Source organism: Maylandia zebra, linkage group LG3 (genome assembly GCF_041146795.1).
Source record: "Maylandia zebra isolate NMK-2024a linkage group LG3, Mzebra_GT3a, whole genome shotgun sequence".
In the NCBI taxonomy this organism is placed as follows: Eukaryota; Metazoa; Chordata; class Actinopteri; order Cichliformes; family Cichlidae; genus Maylandia; species Maylandia zebra.
The window spans coordinates 60,639,834-60,657,592 of NC_135169.1; the positions used below are offsets into that span (position 1 = coordinate 60,639,834).

The window sequence follows — 17,759 nt, forward strand, 5'->3', positions numbered from 1 at the left end:
CTCTACAGAGGTGAATTGACAGTTTCGGTTTAATATCATGTAACAGTTCTGTGATATCGGGCCCATTTTTTTTTTGGGGGGGGGGGGGGGGGGGGGGGATTTGATTAATAAATACTTTGGATCATTTGAGCATGTGCCACACTGTTCTCCTCTTAGTTCCTCCACAGTGACATCTGCTGGCCCAATTTGGCTATGACTACATCTTCATCTTTCCTGTGAAGCAATTCCAAACAAAGCTACTTATTACACCAGACTGTCAATAACGGTGATCAACACTGAGGATTTTGGAGAAATCCTCACACAATCAAGGCAAGAAACATATTGAGCCTGTTAAAGACAGCAGGCTGTGACTGTAACAATTAGTGTCTCCATTTGTTAACATTTGCGTTGCTCATAATAAATCAATTTATAAAGTCAAACATACAGAGAAAAGACTGCTGTGTTTGCTGTAATACACAGAAACGTTCCTGAACTTTATCACTGGGAGTCTGGACTTTTGGTCATAGTGTACCTGCATAACTGGGAAGAAAGGGGGGATAGGAAAAAACACATCTGTCAGGAAATAGTTTTTCTAGCTTTTGTTTCTATATAAATATAAATATACTTTTTATGGCGGTGCAGTGTGTGAGTAACAGATCATAGTGAGGATGATGTCACTCAATGCTACAAATAACATCTTCTGTTGAAAGCAGGAAAAATTGAGAGCACAGACGGAGTCAGAGCTGACCTGCCTGTTTTATTTTCTCCTTGAAAGCAGACGTGGTTTTTATTAAGATATTTTAAGGATTTTACAGCCCAGTTGTTTTTATATCTATATAATGTATATTTGATTTTGCTTTGGGTTCCAGTGTTTAAGTGAATGGATAGGCTAGTCTTCACAATCACCCCAACACTCTTGGGGATTCTCCAGTTTTCCAGTGTTTGGTTCACTCGGGTACATTTGGACCTCCACTATCCACAGTGACATTTCACGTCCTCCCTGCAGGACATCTCTTCAGACTTTCAGCCATTGCTGTGGTCTCTGGAATTAGGATAATTCCCTTTTCTTCATCCTCCAGCATCATTAGATGGGCAGCGCTTTTAGACATGTGCAATAATTTCACACTGTTCTGATGAGAGTGGGCTAATGTCAGTGTGTAGGCCTGCCAAAGGTGCTCCTACAGGTTATCCGAGGTCATAAACACATTGGAGCATTTGGTATGTGCAATGTTTCAATGTGTATCCACCTCTTGAATTAGCTTCTGCACCCGTCCAAGGCGGGTGTTCAGTGCAGGCCAGGCTGATTTGCTCCTGCACCTCTGTCAGCCTCTATTACAAAATTAGCCAACAAAAAGTGATGAATTCAAGTGTCACTGCAGCAGCAACTTATACAATATGGTGCCATTTAGAATATTGGAATAAAATAAAGGAACTCTTCTTTTCAGTGGTACTGAAAACTGGTAACTGGTAACTTTGTAATTCCCCAATGAGTCAATTCAGCACTTTGTTACAGCGCTGAAGCTACAGGTGAAAGACTGTAACTATAGAAATAATGACCAAATGGTCAGGGACTGTATTGTATTTGGAACTTGCTCATCAATAGTAAGGGAAAAGCTGCCCAGCTAAGGAGCAGACCTAAACAGACATAGGCCCCTCCCATGAGTGAGCTCAGATGCAGCTAAAGGCTATGGCTAGCAACAGCCACGAGGTCCACTCAATACAACATAAACATGGAAGAAAGGGCACAGTAGGGCACGCTGATGGGTTACGAGAAAGGTTAGAAGCACCAGTTAAGGCACGTGAGACACCACAGTACACAAGCAGAATGCTTGACAGTGTCTGAAATACAAAAAATATTAGTTTGCAAAAGCCTATAGAACGAAGTTTCACATGAATCAGGTCGTAGAGAAGTGCGCTCCATCAAACTGTTTGTGGTTACTGTTACTGTAACTGAAGATGAGGCTGGCGCACATGCAGACAGAGAACTTGGATGTGAAAATGTAAAGACAATATTCAAGCTGGATACCAGTGCACAGACCAGCATCATCCCCTCATGGCAAATAAAGGGCACTCTTCTTCTTAAATCCATGGATTTTTTTGCACCCAGCATTTAACACAAGCTTCTTTTTTTGTCTTGTTGTGATACAGCCTGAGTTTATAATCGGTCTATAATCTTTAGTAATGTAATTGATCTTAGTTTCCCCAGTACCCTTGTGTCTTTACCCTGTTCTTTGTTTTCTATGTTTCAGAACTTGGTTTAAGTCCATCCAACCTTTCAGTGCAGGTTTTAGTCCAATTTCTCTGACTTTAGGTCAGAGACACAATATAAATAATTCATTCATTTTTGAATATGAAACCTTTTTTTTTCCCCCACAACTTTACTATATGCAGATGAATAAAGTATAACATTGCAAAGCCTCTTTGCTTTTCTGTTGTTTTACATGGTTGCATGGTCATAAATGGTTGCATCGCTTTGTCTCAATTTTTAACAGCTCATGGTTTTCCTGATACATTTATTTAACGCATCATATTTTGCCACACATACCTTATTGTAGAATTCTGTAACACAACCTTTTGTTTCAGATTGGCTTGAAAGGTTTTTTTATTGAATAAATCATGCAAATAAAGCAAAACAATACTAGATTTCCTTGACAAACAATCAGCAGTGAACATCTAAATACATTTCATACTTTATTGGCCTCCTAAAATGGAAATCATTCAGTAAAGAACACCTGCTGTTACCATTTTTGTCCTGTAAATCTACATTTCAGTGACATTGCAAAACGGAAAATACTCCCAGGAGACAGTGAATGATCTGAAATGACTATTGAAGCATATAATAAATTGAACTGTGTATTAATCTTTGTGTTATTTTATTGTATTTTTTAAATTACTTGTCTTTTATTATTTTATTCTATTATGATGTATGTGTTGTTGTTTTAAGAAACTGGCCGTATGGCACTTTTGAACTGAGCTGAGGAGAGAGAGGGGGAGACAGAGGTGACATCGCACTGTCTGCTGTTATTTGTGGGAGAATCGATTCTGGCGTAAGATGAACGGAAGAGAGATGATATTGCTTGTGATGCTCTGCGCTTCCTGTTCTTCTCCATCACTCCTCTTTACGCTTCCCAGGCCGTGCGGCGACTGAAGCCCCCGCAAATATTCCCTTCAACAGGAGGAATTCCACACAGATCCGAGCCGTCCTGGACCTCTGCTGGCAAACATCCGCGGGTACGGGCCTGTTTATCCCCATTTTCCATCACCTGTCTTTCTTACAGCTTTCCTCTTACAGCAGCTTCCTCTACAAAACATCAAATGTCAGGAGACGCCAGCCGGCCTGTCTTGTGCTTTATTCCTCCTCTGGAGAGGTGATGGGAATCCAAGTCGCCTTTTAATTCGTGGATTGTTGACTTTATCGCCTATTCAAGGCTGACGTGAGTCTTTATGAGGTAAAGAGATTTATGTGATGTCAGACTAATGTGAGTGATGAAGAACGGGTTTCGTTTGGTTGTTATATCGGCTACTGTGTACATGTCGTACACAGATATACGTGCTTCTGCATGGAGGGTGTGTGCTCGCAGTATGTAGCTTATGTTGTTCGTGCGGGGGAGTCACCTACGTAAATGTCTTATTTTTCTCTGTGTAGCCTGTTTGTGTGATCACATCTGCTCAGATTACTACACGTCCTCCGTGCACACACAAACATGGCCCGGAAAAAACGCAATTGGCTGCAATCCGCGCACACATAAGGAATAAGAAGAGGAGAAAGAAGCCATATTTGAATCATCTTGTATCACAAATCAAGCCTTTGTGGTGCATTAACACTTCCATGTGACACTTCCAGCTTCTAGACGTTTCCAGAGTGAATGAGGCGGAGGAGGATTTGGTGGGATGGTCCTTCAAAAAGGCTCAGAGCGTTAAAAGTAACAGTCCTTCGACGATATTCACGATGCAACAATAATTAGTCATTTGTAACTTGATGGGATGTGACCGTACACAAAACACACGTCTGTGTATTCTCAGTGCTGCTGAGGCTTTGTGCTGTGATTCGGCTGCTAGTGGCTACAGACGCGAAGCCAAACTATTCCAAAGCATATTACTGTCGCCAACATCACTAATGAACATATGCAGTTCTGTGCTGTAGTGCTAAAAATAACACAAAACAATAGTCTCACCTTTACAGTTGTCCTAGGATAAAATACTCAAAACCATTTTTCAATATCACATGAAATTTTGGACCCCATTCTGCAACAACTCTGAACGAGAAGAAGCAATTCTATGAAAATGTAAACGATAATTATCAACCAGTTTTGTTAACCATAAGGTAGATTTAACAAAGTATTTAAGTTTAGAGGTTGTATTCGCTTTGCAGATGATTTAGCTCTTTTCGTATGCTGAAGACAATATATTTCAGAACCAACTAATGAAGGGTACAACAGTACACTACCTAACACATTTAAATAATTAAATTATTGTATAGGAAGAGAAATATGGAAATGTTAAAAATTAACTTTGGATCAGTGTGATTTCAGCTATGCTAAAATGAAGGCATCAAAAACAGAGCTTTCTTTGATCCAGCGACGGCCTGCATTTTAAAACTGACCTCACAGCGTGCTACAAAAAATAATCTCAGTTCAGCTACAGTTTTCCTGCTGCTCTGCACAGCCAGCAACCCACCTGGTTCTCCAGGCGTCTGTAATCCAGTCAGCCACAGCTCCATATCCCATCGGTGACCCATTCAGCCCAACAGCAATTATTGCTTTTCGGGGTTTTTAATCTAACGACTGCCTGCTAGTTTCTATGTTAATGATTAAAAACAGCTAACGTGACTGTTGAAAATTACTAATAGTTAATCTGCTATAATCATAAAGGACCAGTCGCACACGTCGTTGCAAGAAAAGTGTGTTTCTTCATGAGGTTTTCCACTACTTGCACAGCTTTTCAGCTGCTTCAGGTCCCAGTACTCGAGTAGAGAAGGCATGGTTAGGTTGTGCTTGCCGGCTGTGACCACCAGCCTTCCCTGACACGAAATCCTAATCCCACTGCTCCACCCCTCCTCTGCAGGTGGGCCACAAACCATACCCGACCACAACGGCAAACACTACTGTGTGTCCCAGCAAGATTAAATTATAACTGTTGAAACAGGAGCTTGACCTCTCAAAAATTCTTCCTAAAGTGTTGTTCAGTATTACCTACGTTGACTACTTCAGCTGTTAGTGAGAGGACAGGACCTGTGTGCTTGCCTGCCTGCAGCAGAGGTGTCTAAAGTTGTGTCGGCTTGAGGAGGCATTTATGAGACTGCTGATATTTGAAAGTGTGATTTAATATTCGCTTTAGCATTGATTATTATCTGAGTATGCTTTTTTTTTTAACTACTACCTTTACTACCTGGGTAACAGGCAGGGGTTACAGATATGGAATGTGGAGGACCTTTAAGGTCATGTGTAAGCGGTGCAATGGATACAGTGGTATGAAGGGATTTTGTCACTTTCCATAAGTCACACAATAATTTGTATTGTGCGTTCCCGTTGAGTCTTCTTTGTGTTTAGGCTGTGATCAGCTGATTTGTTTCTGCTGCTGCTCTGGGATTTTTTGCTCTTTGTGTATTTTTGTATCTAAATTGATTCCACCAGATATAAGTAAATGCAAAATGAGCTGTCATATAAAAGCAGCATGAAAGATAAGATAAGATAAGATAAGATAAGATAACCTTTATTAGTCCCACACGTGGGAAATTTGTTTTGTCACAGCAGGAAGTGGACAGTGCAAAAGTTATGACGCAAAAATTAGAATACAATAAGAATAAATACAGTACACAGCTGTACAGAATAGAATAAAATAATATATTATATACAGTAGAATAAAATAGAATAAAAATATACAATAAGATAAAAATAGAATACGAATGCTATATACAACTGAGTAAAAATACAACGATGCCAGAAAAGATTATTGCACTTAGTGTTATTGCACATGTGTGGATGTGTGTGTTTGTTCAGTTAAAGTCTTTGTTGTGGAGTCTGACAGCAGTGGGGAGGAAAGACCTGCGAAATCTCTCCGTCCCACACCGTGGGTGCCGCAGTCTCCCACTGAAGGAGCTGCTCAGTGCTGTCACAGTCTGCTGCATGGGGTGGGAGACGTTGTCCATCAGGGATGACAGCTTAGCCACCGTTCTCCTGTCACTCACCACCTCCACTGGGTCCAGAGGGCATCCTAGAACAGAGCTGGCAATTAAGTGAGTAAATCTAATCATCTTAAACTTATTGATGTCTGCCATCCTTGATGTAACCTTACAGTGACACAAGCATCAGTCTGCTCTGCACCAGACTAACCAGTTGAGCCTGCATTAAGCTCTATTTAACTGCTTGGTATTTTTATGTAACTTTTAAATTACCCAAAATTTTATACTTTAGTTTGCTTTGCAAGATGCTTTACAAAATAGCAATACATGCATTGATCCAATACCTGACTTGGAAAAAAAAAAACCCAAAACAAACAATCAATCAGTCAATCAGAAGTGAATGGATGGATGAATATTTCCGTCCATCCAGTCAGCCATCCATTTTGTGCTGCTTATCCAGGTTCAGGTAGTTAGGACAGCAGTCAGAGCAGAGAAGCCCAGGCTTCCCTCACCCCAGCCACCTGTTGGGGACACAGAGATGTACCTAAGCCAACCAAGAAATGTAATCTCTCTAGCAAGTCCTGTCCTAGAACCTCCTCACCAGTACGAGATCCCCGGAATACTTCAGCAGGCATCTTAGTCAGATTCCCGAACCACCTCAGCTGGCTCCTTTTGATGAGTAGGAGCAGTACCTCTACTCTGACTCCCTCTTTAATGACTGAGCTCCTCACCCGGGCGAGGCCAGCCACTCTTTGAAGAAAATTCACATATGCTGGTTGTATCCGTCACTCGACCCTTTTCCAGCTGAGAACCACAGTCTAGGACATAGGTGTCGAACTCCAGTCCTCGAGGGCCGGTGTCTTTAAACTTTTCCATGTGTCCCTGCTGTAACACACCTGTATTAGTAGGTCATTAGCAAGACTCTATAGAACTTGACTCCATGCTGAGGTGGCAATTCAGCCATTTGATTCATGTTACAGCAGCTCATGACTGAATGAACAACAATAAAAGTACTTTTAGAATTAGATTTTTTCACAAACTTAGATTTATTTACATTTACTTGAGGTTAGGGGTTGACACATCAGCATGCAGTCAGTTCTTACTAATGACCTACTAATTTTATTCAGGTGTGTTGCAGCAGGGACACATTTAAAAGTTTCAGGAGTCCTCAAGGACTGGAGTTCAACACCCGTGGTCAAAGTGCTAATTTTCATTCTCACGTTTCACAGCCAACAGAACCACATCCTCACCAAAGAGGAGACCCTCCCCGACTTGGCTACCCCTAGATATCCGATCCATGAAGAGAATCTGTGGCAAAGGCCAGCCACCAGAAAGGTGTTTGACTTACTTGCTACAGTTGTAGAGCTTGAATGGCCCATAACAACTGGCCAAACAGCCCCAACTCCTGAAACTCCCTCCACAGGATACCCCGAGGGACTTGGTTGAATGTTGTCTCCAAGTCCCGAAATTACATTAGTACATTGGTTGGCCAAATGCTCACAACCCCTTAAATATCTTCAAGAACATAAAGAGCTGGTTTAGTGTTCCACGACCAGGGCAAAAGTGGCTTTATTTCTCCTGAATCCAAGGGCTGACTAACGGATGGACTCTTCTCTCGAGTACCCTGTGATAGACTTTCCCTGGGAGGCTGAGGAGTATGATCCTCCGGTAGTTGGAGCACCCCCTATGGTCCCCTTACTTATGGGGGAGTTCGCCTTGTAATAGGAAGGTTGCCGGTTCGAGTCCTGGCTTGGACAGTCTCAGTCGTTGTGTCCTTGTCCTTGGGCAAGACACTTCACCCGTTGCCTACTGGTGGTGGTCAGAGGGCCCGGTGGCGCCAGTGTCTGGCAGCCTCGCCTCTGTCAGTGCGCCCCAGGGTGGCTGTGGCTACATTGTAGCTGCCATCACCAGTGTGTGAATGTGTGTGAATGGGTGGATGACTGGATGTGTAAAGCGCTGTGGGGTCCTTAGGGACTAGTAAAGCGCTATATAAATACAGGCCATTTACCATTTACCTACTTAAACAGGGGAGTCAACAACCTAGTTTTCAAATCCAGAGGCACCCAAACCCCCAAAGACATGTCAGTCCTGACAGCCCTACATCATCCAGAATCTTCAGGAACTGAGGGGGAATCTCACCCGCCCCAGGGGTCATGCCAGCGTGCGGTTGTTTAACAACATCAGTGTGAGAGCATTGAAGTCCCCAATAGAGTCTCTGTGTGGAGCACTCTCCAGCACCTCATCCAGGGATTCTGGCACTTAGGTACAAACGATAGTCAGGACCTGGGGCCTGAGGAAAACTCCAACGCACAGGCAGCGAGCCAGGGAGATACATTTGCACCACTGCCTCCCATTGGGAAACTCCAGGGTGGAGTCCACTCTCCAGAAACTGGTTCCAGAGCCTCTTGGCATGAGCCCAATTATATCTGGTTGGTATCTGCCAACCTCCAGCACCAGGTCAGGTTCCTTCCTCACCAGTGAGGCGGCATTCCAGGGATCAGAGCACCAGGTCCTCCACCTCTGACTGCCTCCCAGTCCACTAAGGACCGTAGAATATTACATTACAGAGCAATCCTTACCTTTGAAGAACACATCTTCAAAGGTAAAGATTATTTTAAGAGATAGAGATAGATCATGTCTTTTCTTTGGTAATACTTGCATATTAACACCCTCTTAGAATACTCTGGCTTTTAGAAAATGTAAATATTAAAGCGACTACAATGAAAAAACTGAGATGAGATCATCCCATAATAGCAGCACTCACGTCTGATGTGGAGAATTTGGACAAACCTGTAATAGCATAACATCCTGACCTTGACAAGTACATTTTATAATAGTTTAACAACTTAAAGATACCCAGTGCGAGCAGAAAGACACGTGCAGAGATCAGAGGCTGACTTTGTTACCGGGGGAGGGTAATCGTTCATGACACTGGCTTGTAGGATTTGTAAATAATAAAGTGTTACATGATGCACAGTACACATGCTCTGTGGCTCTCTGCCCTGCTTTCAAAAAACAAAAATGTCCACATCGGAACTGATGTTTAATAAAGTTACATGTTTACAAATATATCTGCCCTTATTTTGACAACTAAACTGGATTTATGGGGAAAATAATACGTTTATTAATCTCAACCAGAGTGACTAAGAATTCGTCCAAGGACAGAAGTAGAACATCTTTATTTAAATAGATTGAAGAACACAACTAGTGAGGCAGTTTTGTCCTGAAGCCATATTTCAATGCAGAGTTCATTTGTCAGGGGAATATATTTAGCTCTCTGTTCATTTGTTTATAGAAGAGACAAATTTGGCTTTTCTGTCTCTTGGGCCTTCTTCCCTTTCTTCCACAGACAAACTTGCCCTGCCTCTTTTTCTTAACCATTTATGACATTTAATTGAAGTAAAAAATGACCTCTAAATTTACCTAAAGCCAAAATTGTCACCTCGATGTTTGTAGAAGCAACCTGATCTGTATTAAGTGATAATCAAGAAGAAAAAAGCAAAAGTAAATATTGGGTCAGGTCTTCACAGTTGAATTAATTGAATACTTGCCTAATAAGCGAAAAGGTTTTTAGAAGTAATGTCTTACAAAATATGCTTTTCCATATTTCATAATGTCGTTCTCTACTCCTGAAAACTGTAGTGTGGCCCTTAAGGACAAATCACATGTCATAGTATAAGCACTAAAACTAAATCTGGAAATGCTACAAATAAAAAACAAAAATTTTAGGTCCTATTAGTTATTCACTTTAATAGTTACTCTCCCCCCCCCGTCTCCCATGGAAGAAGGAGGAATTCATAATCTGTTAAGTATTCACAATTTTTGAATATTTTTCAACAATGAGACAAATTATATATTATAAAAATCAGTATTTACTTACATACCTTCATAACTATGTCAATAAGCCTTCTGCTGCTTTACAGTCAAACTATTGTAACTAAGTACTTCTGGCTACAGTAGCTTAGCAAGTGTATCCACTCTGCTCAGAGCTGCATCCCTGTGTCTGCACACACAGGATGTGACTGTGGGTTTATTAGAAAATGTGTGGCTTAGAACAGGCAATTCATCACCCTGACACTTGTGCGCATGCACTTGCTGACACATATAATCAAACACACAAAAGCACCCTCCTCTCTTCTCCATCCACAGAAAGTAATTTAAGGTTTCTTGTGTCTTTTCTTTCTCCGTGCTCCACCTGTCCCTGTCATTTAAACCCCAGCTTCTTCTATTTTCTACATTGTTTCTCTCATTCTGATCACCTTCTTCTTATAGTAGCTTTCATTCATTTCCTACATTATTTTTCATTTTCCATGGATTTGTATGGAGGACCAGAAGAGTCACATGCATCAAATTAAAGCATTTTGTGCTTCAGTAATGAATTGTGCAAAAATAATAATAATAACAATAATAATCCATTATTAAATTCATTTACAATTTCATTTTGCGATTCTTTTATTTATTTAGATATCATGCTAGTAATGTATTGTTTGATAATTTACTTTAAAATAAAAGGACTAATTATGTGTTAATATTTTAAAATGAATTATGAATCATTAATAAATATAAAGAGAATCAATAAGAAGTCCACATTTTTTGCTCTAAGGTCATCATTTTATGTTAAGAACGTAGCCATCGTTGTCAAAGATAAGAGAAGGAAACTTTGTGACCTGTGCAGATCCAAGTGTTTACCTGCTAACTGACCCACAGAGTTTTCAGTCAGGAGATTGTCTCAACCCCACTTTTAAACCCTCCTGGCACCACATTATTGACAGCAGGAACATAAAATAACACACTGTTGTGTAGAACAAGTCCTCGACACCCTCGCGTTCAAAACGTATTTTGATAGGAGGAACAGCAAATTTAGACACATTTGACAGGGATTTCCAGTTGGTGAATTTAAATGTATGTGAATGATAGAGCATTCTGATTGGCTAATTTTTTTTTATTGGTGGATTGGGTAAAAAAAATAGTGCAGAAGATATCAGCCTCTTTGTCTCCTGCAGTGCAGATGATTGGATGAACCACAGGGATCAACTGCTGCCCAGACTGTGGACTTAAATTTCAACGCTCCAATTACAACTTCCAAGCAGTTCAGCTGTTTTCTTGTGGATTCTAACTCCTTAGATGAGTATAATTCAAGTGATTTGAGTCTGTGATTATCATTTGGCTTAATAAATTATCCTGCAGTCAAAAAGACTAACTCTTTGTGAAACACGTAAAAACCTGAGCATTAGTTTACATCTTATAAATAGCTCTTACAGGTTAGTCCAGCCTTTAACAGTAACAGATCTTTGGGGCTTCGTTTTCCACGTAGTTAGCAAGTGCATTGATATAGAGAGAAGCTGCCAAGGTGGGTGTGGCTGGTGAAATTGGTACTTTAAGCTATTCCAGAAATAAATTTACCCTGTCCTGCTCTCACATATCTGAGGGCTTCTTCTGTGACAAGCTCATTATGGTGGAGGTCATCCTCTCTTCATCCTCTCTTCTTCTAATTTATGTTTTCTGGTTGAGCTACGACCAAAGGCTCTCAGGTACTGGCCAGTTCTTAGTTGCTACCAAAAATCCCCTCTGGCATTTTCTCATACAGCCTTCATAGTAATTAAGACTTCACGGGACAATGGCTGGAACTGTTATAGAACTTATAGTCTTACATTTAGCAAAAACCTGACCGGTGGGATGTTGCCACCCTCAGGTTCTTGGTAGAAAAGGCTGGCCTCTGATGACGTGTGCTGTCTTACCTTGTTGTTGAACCTTTGCCACCAGGAGCCAAAGCATCATCCTCCTCTCTTCAATAGCAGGGAGAGGTCTCTGGAAAACCACCAAGTTTCTGTTTTGAAGGAAAATTGACTTTGCAGCATTCCAAACTGCATCTTGGTAAAAACAGGAAATGAACTGTGGAATAATCTGATCAGCCAAGGCGGTGCATTATATCCATTATATGTGAAAGGTTAGCATTAATGTGGCGCCAGTGTCCGGCAGCCTCGCCTCTGTCAGTGCGCCCCAGGGTGGCTGTGGCTACATGTAGCTGCCATCACCAGTGTGTGAATGTGTGTGTGAATGTGTGGATGACTGGATGTGTAAAGCGCTTTGGGGTCCTTAGGGACTAGTAAAGCGCTATATAAATACAGGCCATTTACCATATGTGAAAGGTTAGCATTAAGTACTAAGGAGCCAAAGACTGGCAGATATGTGTCCCGTCTTTGTGGACGTCGAGGTCCTTATTGTCCGGAGCTGCGTTCTAATGCCAGAAGTAGCCTTCAAGCTCACAGGCTCACTTTTTGACATCTTGTATTTTACTTCTCGGATTTTAACAAAGGAAAAGTCAAAGGAAAGTTTGAAGATTAAGGCTTCAAACTTTCGTTTCGTTTATCGTTAGGGCTTATCAGATGTTCCCGTAATCCTCCTCTAGTTCCACTGCAATGGGTCTTGGCTGCCAGGGGCTTCTCATGGTTCTTCTTCATTCACCTTTTTACACACTACTCTGCATTTAATCCTGAGATATTATTCCTGTCTGGCTCTTTTGACCTGCCTTCCTCCGCTCACCTTCAGCCACATGGCTGCCCCCCCTGAGCCTGGTTCTACCAGAGCTTTCCTGATAAATGGAAGTTTTTCCTTTGCACTGTCACCAAGCGCTTGCTCGAAGGGGGTCGTTTGATTGTTGGGGTTGTTTCTATATTATCTCAGAATCTTTATCTTACAATATAAAGTGCGTTCTTGATATTTGACACTATATTAATAAAACTGAACTGAATTCCAGTGGGTGTGGACGCTTTAAGAGTAAATACAAATTTAAAACTGTAACACAGAGAGTTTCGATCCTTTGTAGACGCTCGACCCAGCTGGATTTTTACTGGGTGAGGTGGGTTTTGTTTTTTAAAATTTTGGGGTTTTAGTTTTTGCTGTATGTTATTGAGACAAGCATCAGGACCCTGTTATCTAATGTCAAATCTTTTCTTTAAATCAATGGTAAACAAATATAAGTGAATAAAATCTGAGAAATGATTTTTTGCAACTTTTGCTTGACTTTTTTCTGTGTATGACGACAGACAGTTACATACTTGCATCGGTCATGTAGTAAGGAAAGGTGCTTGCATTAAACAGGCTAATGTGGGCGGAGTTTCTTGCTTGTTGAAACATGTCTGCTGCCACAAAATGAGGAAATTCATGCTCATGTACTATTTTTAGGATTATATTTGTAGCTCCTTGCTGTTAATGTTGCTGCTGTGTTAAAGTGTGGAGCAGCAACATTACCACCACGTAGCAGCTGCCCCTGTACATGCTGATCTACATGGTAGCTGCTGCAGTCAGTAACTAAGCAGAAACCTGAGTTTCAGTAGAACAGTTTTTATATGAAATGAAAGCTTTGTGCTTTTAGCTAATGTTATGCCAGCCTAGCCATGAAGGGGAGTTAGTGAAAAGCTTTCCTTTCATTTGTTGGAATAGCGTGCACATCGATTGGAAAGCTGTTGGGCGTCTAGCACGGTGTCCACTTTAGTTCAGATGCTGTTCTGTTTCACTAAAGAGTTCTAAAAATGTAAGAATAACTTGTAGAGAGAATTGTACTTAACATTGAATCATAAATAAATAATATTCTAAATATAATTCCCATTTGTGTGTATAATATAATAATAATAGATGTTTAGTGTGTGTCTGTGATGTTACTTATCTGTGACTGATCTACATCTAACGTCTGAGTATGTTGTGACTGTAACCCAAAAGCCTTCTTCAGTTCATTTACACTGTGATGAGCTGCCTTAGATACCGTGAATGCTAACATGTGCTTATTTCTATATTTAGGATTGAACTGTGCTGAATGCTTTACCTCACTGTTGTGAAAATGGCTTTGAGACTAATGGATAGTTTTGTTATTTTACAGATACGTGATATTCTGCCTATGAAATGCAGTAGTTGGTTTCCATTTAGCTCTGTCATTGTAAAAGCTCGTTAGGATTGGTGAGTATTTCAAATGTGTTTGAATCACATTTGTTTTGTTTAAGAAATGCTCTGTACAATGATCACATGACAAATGTATTTAGTTTTTTCTTTCCCTCTCCTCTGTGAATGTGGATGAAAACAAGATAAAGAAAATTATAAATGTATGAAGCTTGTGCAACAAATATTTTTCATTCTTTTAAACAGATTGTTATATAACAGATAAGTTATATCTGACAATAATTAATATTATAAATAAAAATGTTAAAGCAGTAAAAAATACTTTTGGACCATTTTATAGATGAAAATGTAAAATAAAATAAATAATAACGTTATAATAAAACATTAGAATGATGGCTTGCACATATCTCATCAATCTCAAAACCCATCTTTTTCTCAGCAGAACATCGTCCATGTCTGCTCAGTGTTATAAATATATTTTAGGGCGTCATGATTTGAATTATTAATGTCGTGCGACTCACAGGGATATTTTTCTGTGGGGTCCCAAAACCTTGGCAGCACCCACGTGTGCAGCTGAGACAGTTTAGCTGCTTTACATCAAAGCGTCCACAGAGGAGACAACAGTGAGACACCAGAGGACATCAGGACTGTCCTTCAGTCTTGTGGAGTCATTTCACTCTGTCGTAGCTGCTGCTGTTATGTTAGACCGCTGCACACTGACTTTGTACTCCTGGATACTGTCCTGAGTTTCAGAATACTCTGGAGGAACTGCAAGTATCGTCTACTTTGTTTTGGGGCTTGAAGGCAGCAACTTTCAAAGAAAACACTGAAGAATCTGGGCCGTGTCCGGCTTTTACTAAATTACTATGAGAGATTAATATTTATGGACATTTTGGCTTTTCACAGAATATTTCCTGTAACAGACATTTTCTTTGTAATCCTCATAATCAATTTCTGTGCATGAACATGGTAATAGTCTTCTTTCAGACCACACTTCAGGACTTGGTTAAGTCATTCACAAGTGTCTTGGCAGTTGTTCTGGGATCATTAGACACATTTCTAACTAGTTTTATTAAAAAGGCTCAGCAGAGGATGTAATTCCTCCATCAGCTCAGGAAGAACAGATCGTAATAGACAGTGAGGCCTGCAGAAACCTTGGTGTTGTAATTTGGGACTTTAAAAATAAAAACAAATGTAATGAATGAGAACGAAACATCACTGCAAAGCTCTCGCACCCTGAACACAATCTGTTCCAGGTCCTCCCCTGTGGTAGGCACTACACAGCACTGCACCCCACAGGCGGAAACCCTCTGAACACTTAAGTTTCTACATAAAAGACTCGTCACACCTGCTGCTGAATCAAAGAGTCCTTTTTGTTTTTGTCTGTCTGTTGCTATTGTCTGCATTGTGTGTGTCTAATCTGCCACATACACTGAAATCAAAGAAATACCCAAATACTCGGTCTGCATACTGGGACAGTGAAGCTGATTCTGACTGTCTTTCAGTCTTTGCTATGTCGACCTGGGTTGTTTTGTACCGAGTGGCTCTGAATTTCTCATCCCAGGACTTGAAAATTGGAAAAACAGGCTATGTTGGATATGACCTTTGGTTTCTCAGCATCAGAAATTACTTTTCTCATGTTTAACCTGATTTCTTCTGTTTTTGGCATCATTCTCCCTCAAGTGACGGCTCAGACCTGATGTTTTTATACTGTATGTGAATTAAAAGCTAACCCTCAGCTTTAACTTGAAAGTTTGAACAGCACATCATGGTTGGCTCTATGACTAAATCAAAGAGTCATTTTTTCTCAGGGTCATAATATTGATGATTGAAATTGATGTTTTTTTGCTGAAATAATTTTGTTATTTGTAAAAACAATTTCCAAAGAAAAGTATTATGTTCAGAAATACTATGATGAAAAATCTCTCGCTCTGTTAAAAAAGGACGTTCATACTGTGAGGCAACAGTGTTAACACCACCACATTGTTGCTTCGCAGCAAGAAGGTCCCAGGTTCGAATCCACCAGGGCCGGGCCCTTTCTGTGTGGAGCTTGTGTCTGTGTGGGCTCTCTCTGACTTCCTCCCACAGTCCACAGACATGCAGTTAGTGGGGTTAGGTTAACTGGTGAGTCTAAAGTGCACACAGGGGTGACTGTGAGTGCAAATGGTTGTCTGCTCTCTATATTAGCCTGTTGCCAAAACTGTTAAATTTAATAGTTCAAGTCACCAATTAACCCAACAACAAACGAATAACGAACTCAAATAGCTGAAAACTCATGTACACAAAGGAAAACATGCAACCTCCACACAGACGGGGCCACAGCCAACCAGAAGACTGGAACTGGGAATCTTCTCTGTGTGAGAAAACACTGCTTAACGGTGCAGGTGGTAGAGTTCGAGGAAGCTATGAATACTTTTATATTGCAGCCTGTGTGCTAATGTTGACCTATAATTCATGCATGAGATTGTTTGCATTTTATCATCTGTCACACCATTGTGATATGATCAGATATTAAAGATGTGCTACACTACTACTTTAAATGTACGTTTCTCATTCAAACGCACAGGCTTTTATGATTTTCTTCTGACCTGTTCTCCCCAGCAGCGAGCCCCAGCTGTGGCCGGTGGGCATGGTTTTGGAGGGTAGCTCAGAGGCGTTGTGTCCCCCCCCATCTCTGGAGCTGCGCCCATCCTGCAACAAGAGCCAGCCCTCGCCTCCTTTGGGCTCAAGCTCACAACCCCACGATGGAGTCTTTCCTGAGGACAAGGAGCCTGTAAAGTATGGAGAGCTCGTCGTCTTGGGGTATGATATTAAAGTACTGTGTGCTCTGATGTACGTCTGATGTTAACTTCATGAATCTGCCTGATTATACAGGTGTGTTCATTCATGTTTGGAATTCTTAGGCTTCCTTAGCTCCAAGTCCCTAAAGTTGGACTTCCAGTTTAGAAAGTCCAACAAAAGCAGAGCATTGAACATGCTCTGTCTGTACACTGCGTACAGTGCACTGTGTTGCTAGCAACGCATGAATGGCTCAACCCTCTGCCAAGGAGCAAAACAAATTCTCTTTCTTTGCTTTTCCAGCTTTACTACTGAACAAATGTTTAAGCTGGGAATGATGTCACTCCCAGCTCTGACATTTGACCTTTGAGTGTCAAAAGTTCCACATTAAATGGAAACCGTGTTTTAGCCATGAGATGCATTTGATAGACAGATGAAAATATTAGTAAATAAGATAATAATTCCCATCTTATTAATTTCTGTACTCTCTAGATGTGCTGTAAAGATCTTGATGCACTATATATTTTCTTGATTAGAAACAGTAGGTCAGTGTAGGTCACATGCATGTATGGAGAAATGATGATTCAGGGAATAGGCTAATAACAGTCAAGCCCCAGATTTTCATTTGGCGTCGAGGTCAAGGATATCTTCCTGTCTGCTTCTGAGCCAATTTCAGTGTGGGTTTGATTTTGAGATTGAAAGTCCAGTTATGACCAGTTGCACTTGCACATCTGGAATTTCACCAGGAAGCTTACTTACTTACTAAAGAGCATAAACTTGCCAACTTGTCTTCAAACTGATTTGACGACTAGTTTTCAACCACTCGAGGTTTTGCAGACATGTAACCAATAACCATGTGACATTAACTTGACCCATAATTTCTCTGTATTAAGTTCTTCTTTTTTAAGTGCTCTGCAGGCTTCATGAAGCTATTTCAAAGTTGTTATTTGAACACTGCTGCTTTTCAAATCATTTTGAGTCTTGTCTT

The 17,759-nt window shown here is 40.7% G+C and overlaps 1 protein-coding gene across 7 annotated transcripts in view; it reads left to right on the forward strand.

Annotated features, from left to right (window-relative positions):
* Window positions 1–17,759, forward strand: part of LOC143416612 (E3 ubiquitin-protein ligase pellino homolog 1-like) — a 41,728-nt gene that overhangs the window by 279 nt on the left and 23,690 nt on the right. The window contains exons 2-6 of one of the 7 annotated variants that reach the window (XM_076882034.1): window positions 2,924–3,026; window positions 3,112–3,210; window positions 3,275–3,428; window positions 5,979–6,214; window positions 16,598–16,795. In XM_076882034.1, the coding sequence (XP_076738149.1) occupies window positions 6,105–6,214; window positions 16,598–16,795 (308 nt within the window). In that variant the 5' untranslated portion in view covers window positions 2,924–3,026; window positions 3,112–3,210; window positions 3,275–3,428; window positions 5,979–6,104. Of the gene's footprint in view, window positions 1–2,923; window positions 3,211–3,274; window positions 3,429–5,978; window positions 6,215–13,976; window positions 14,054–16,594; window positions 16,796–17,759 lie in introns of those variants that run through there. The other 6 variants (XM_076882035.1, XM_076882039.1, XM_076882036.1 and 3 more) reach the window with 6 other exon arrangements.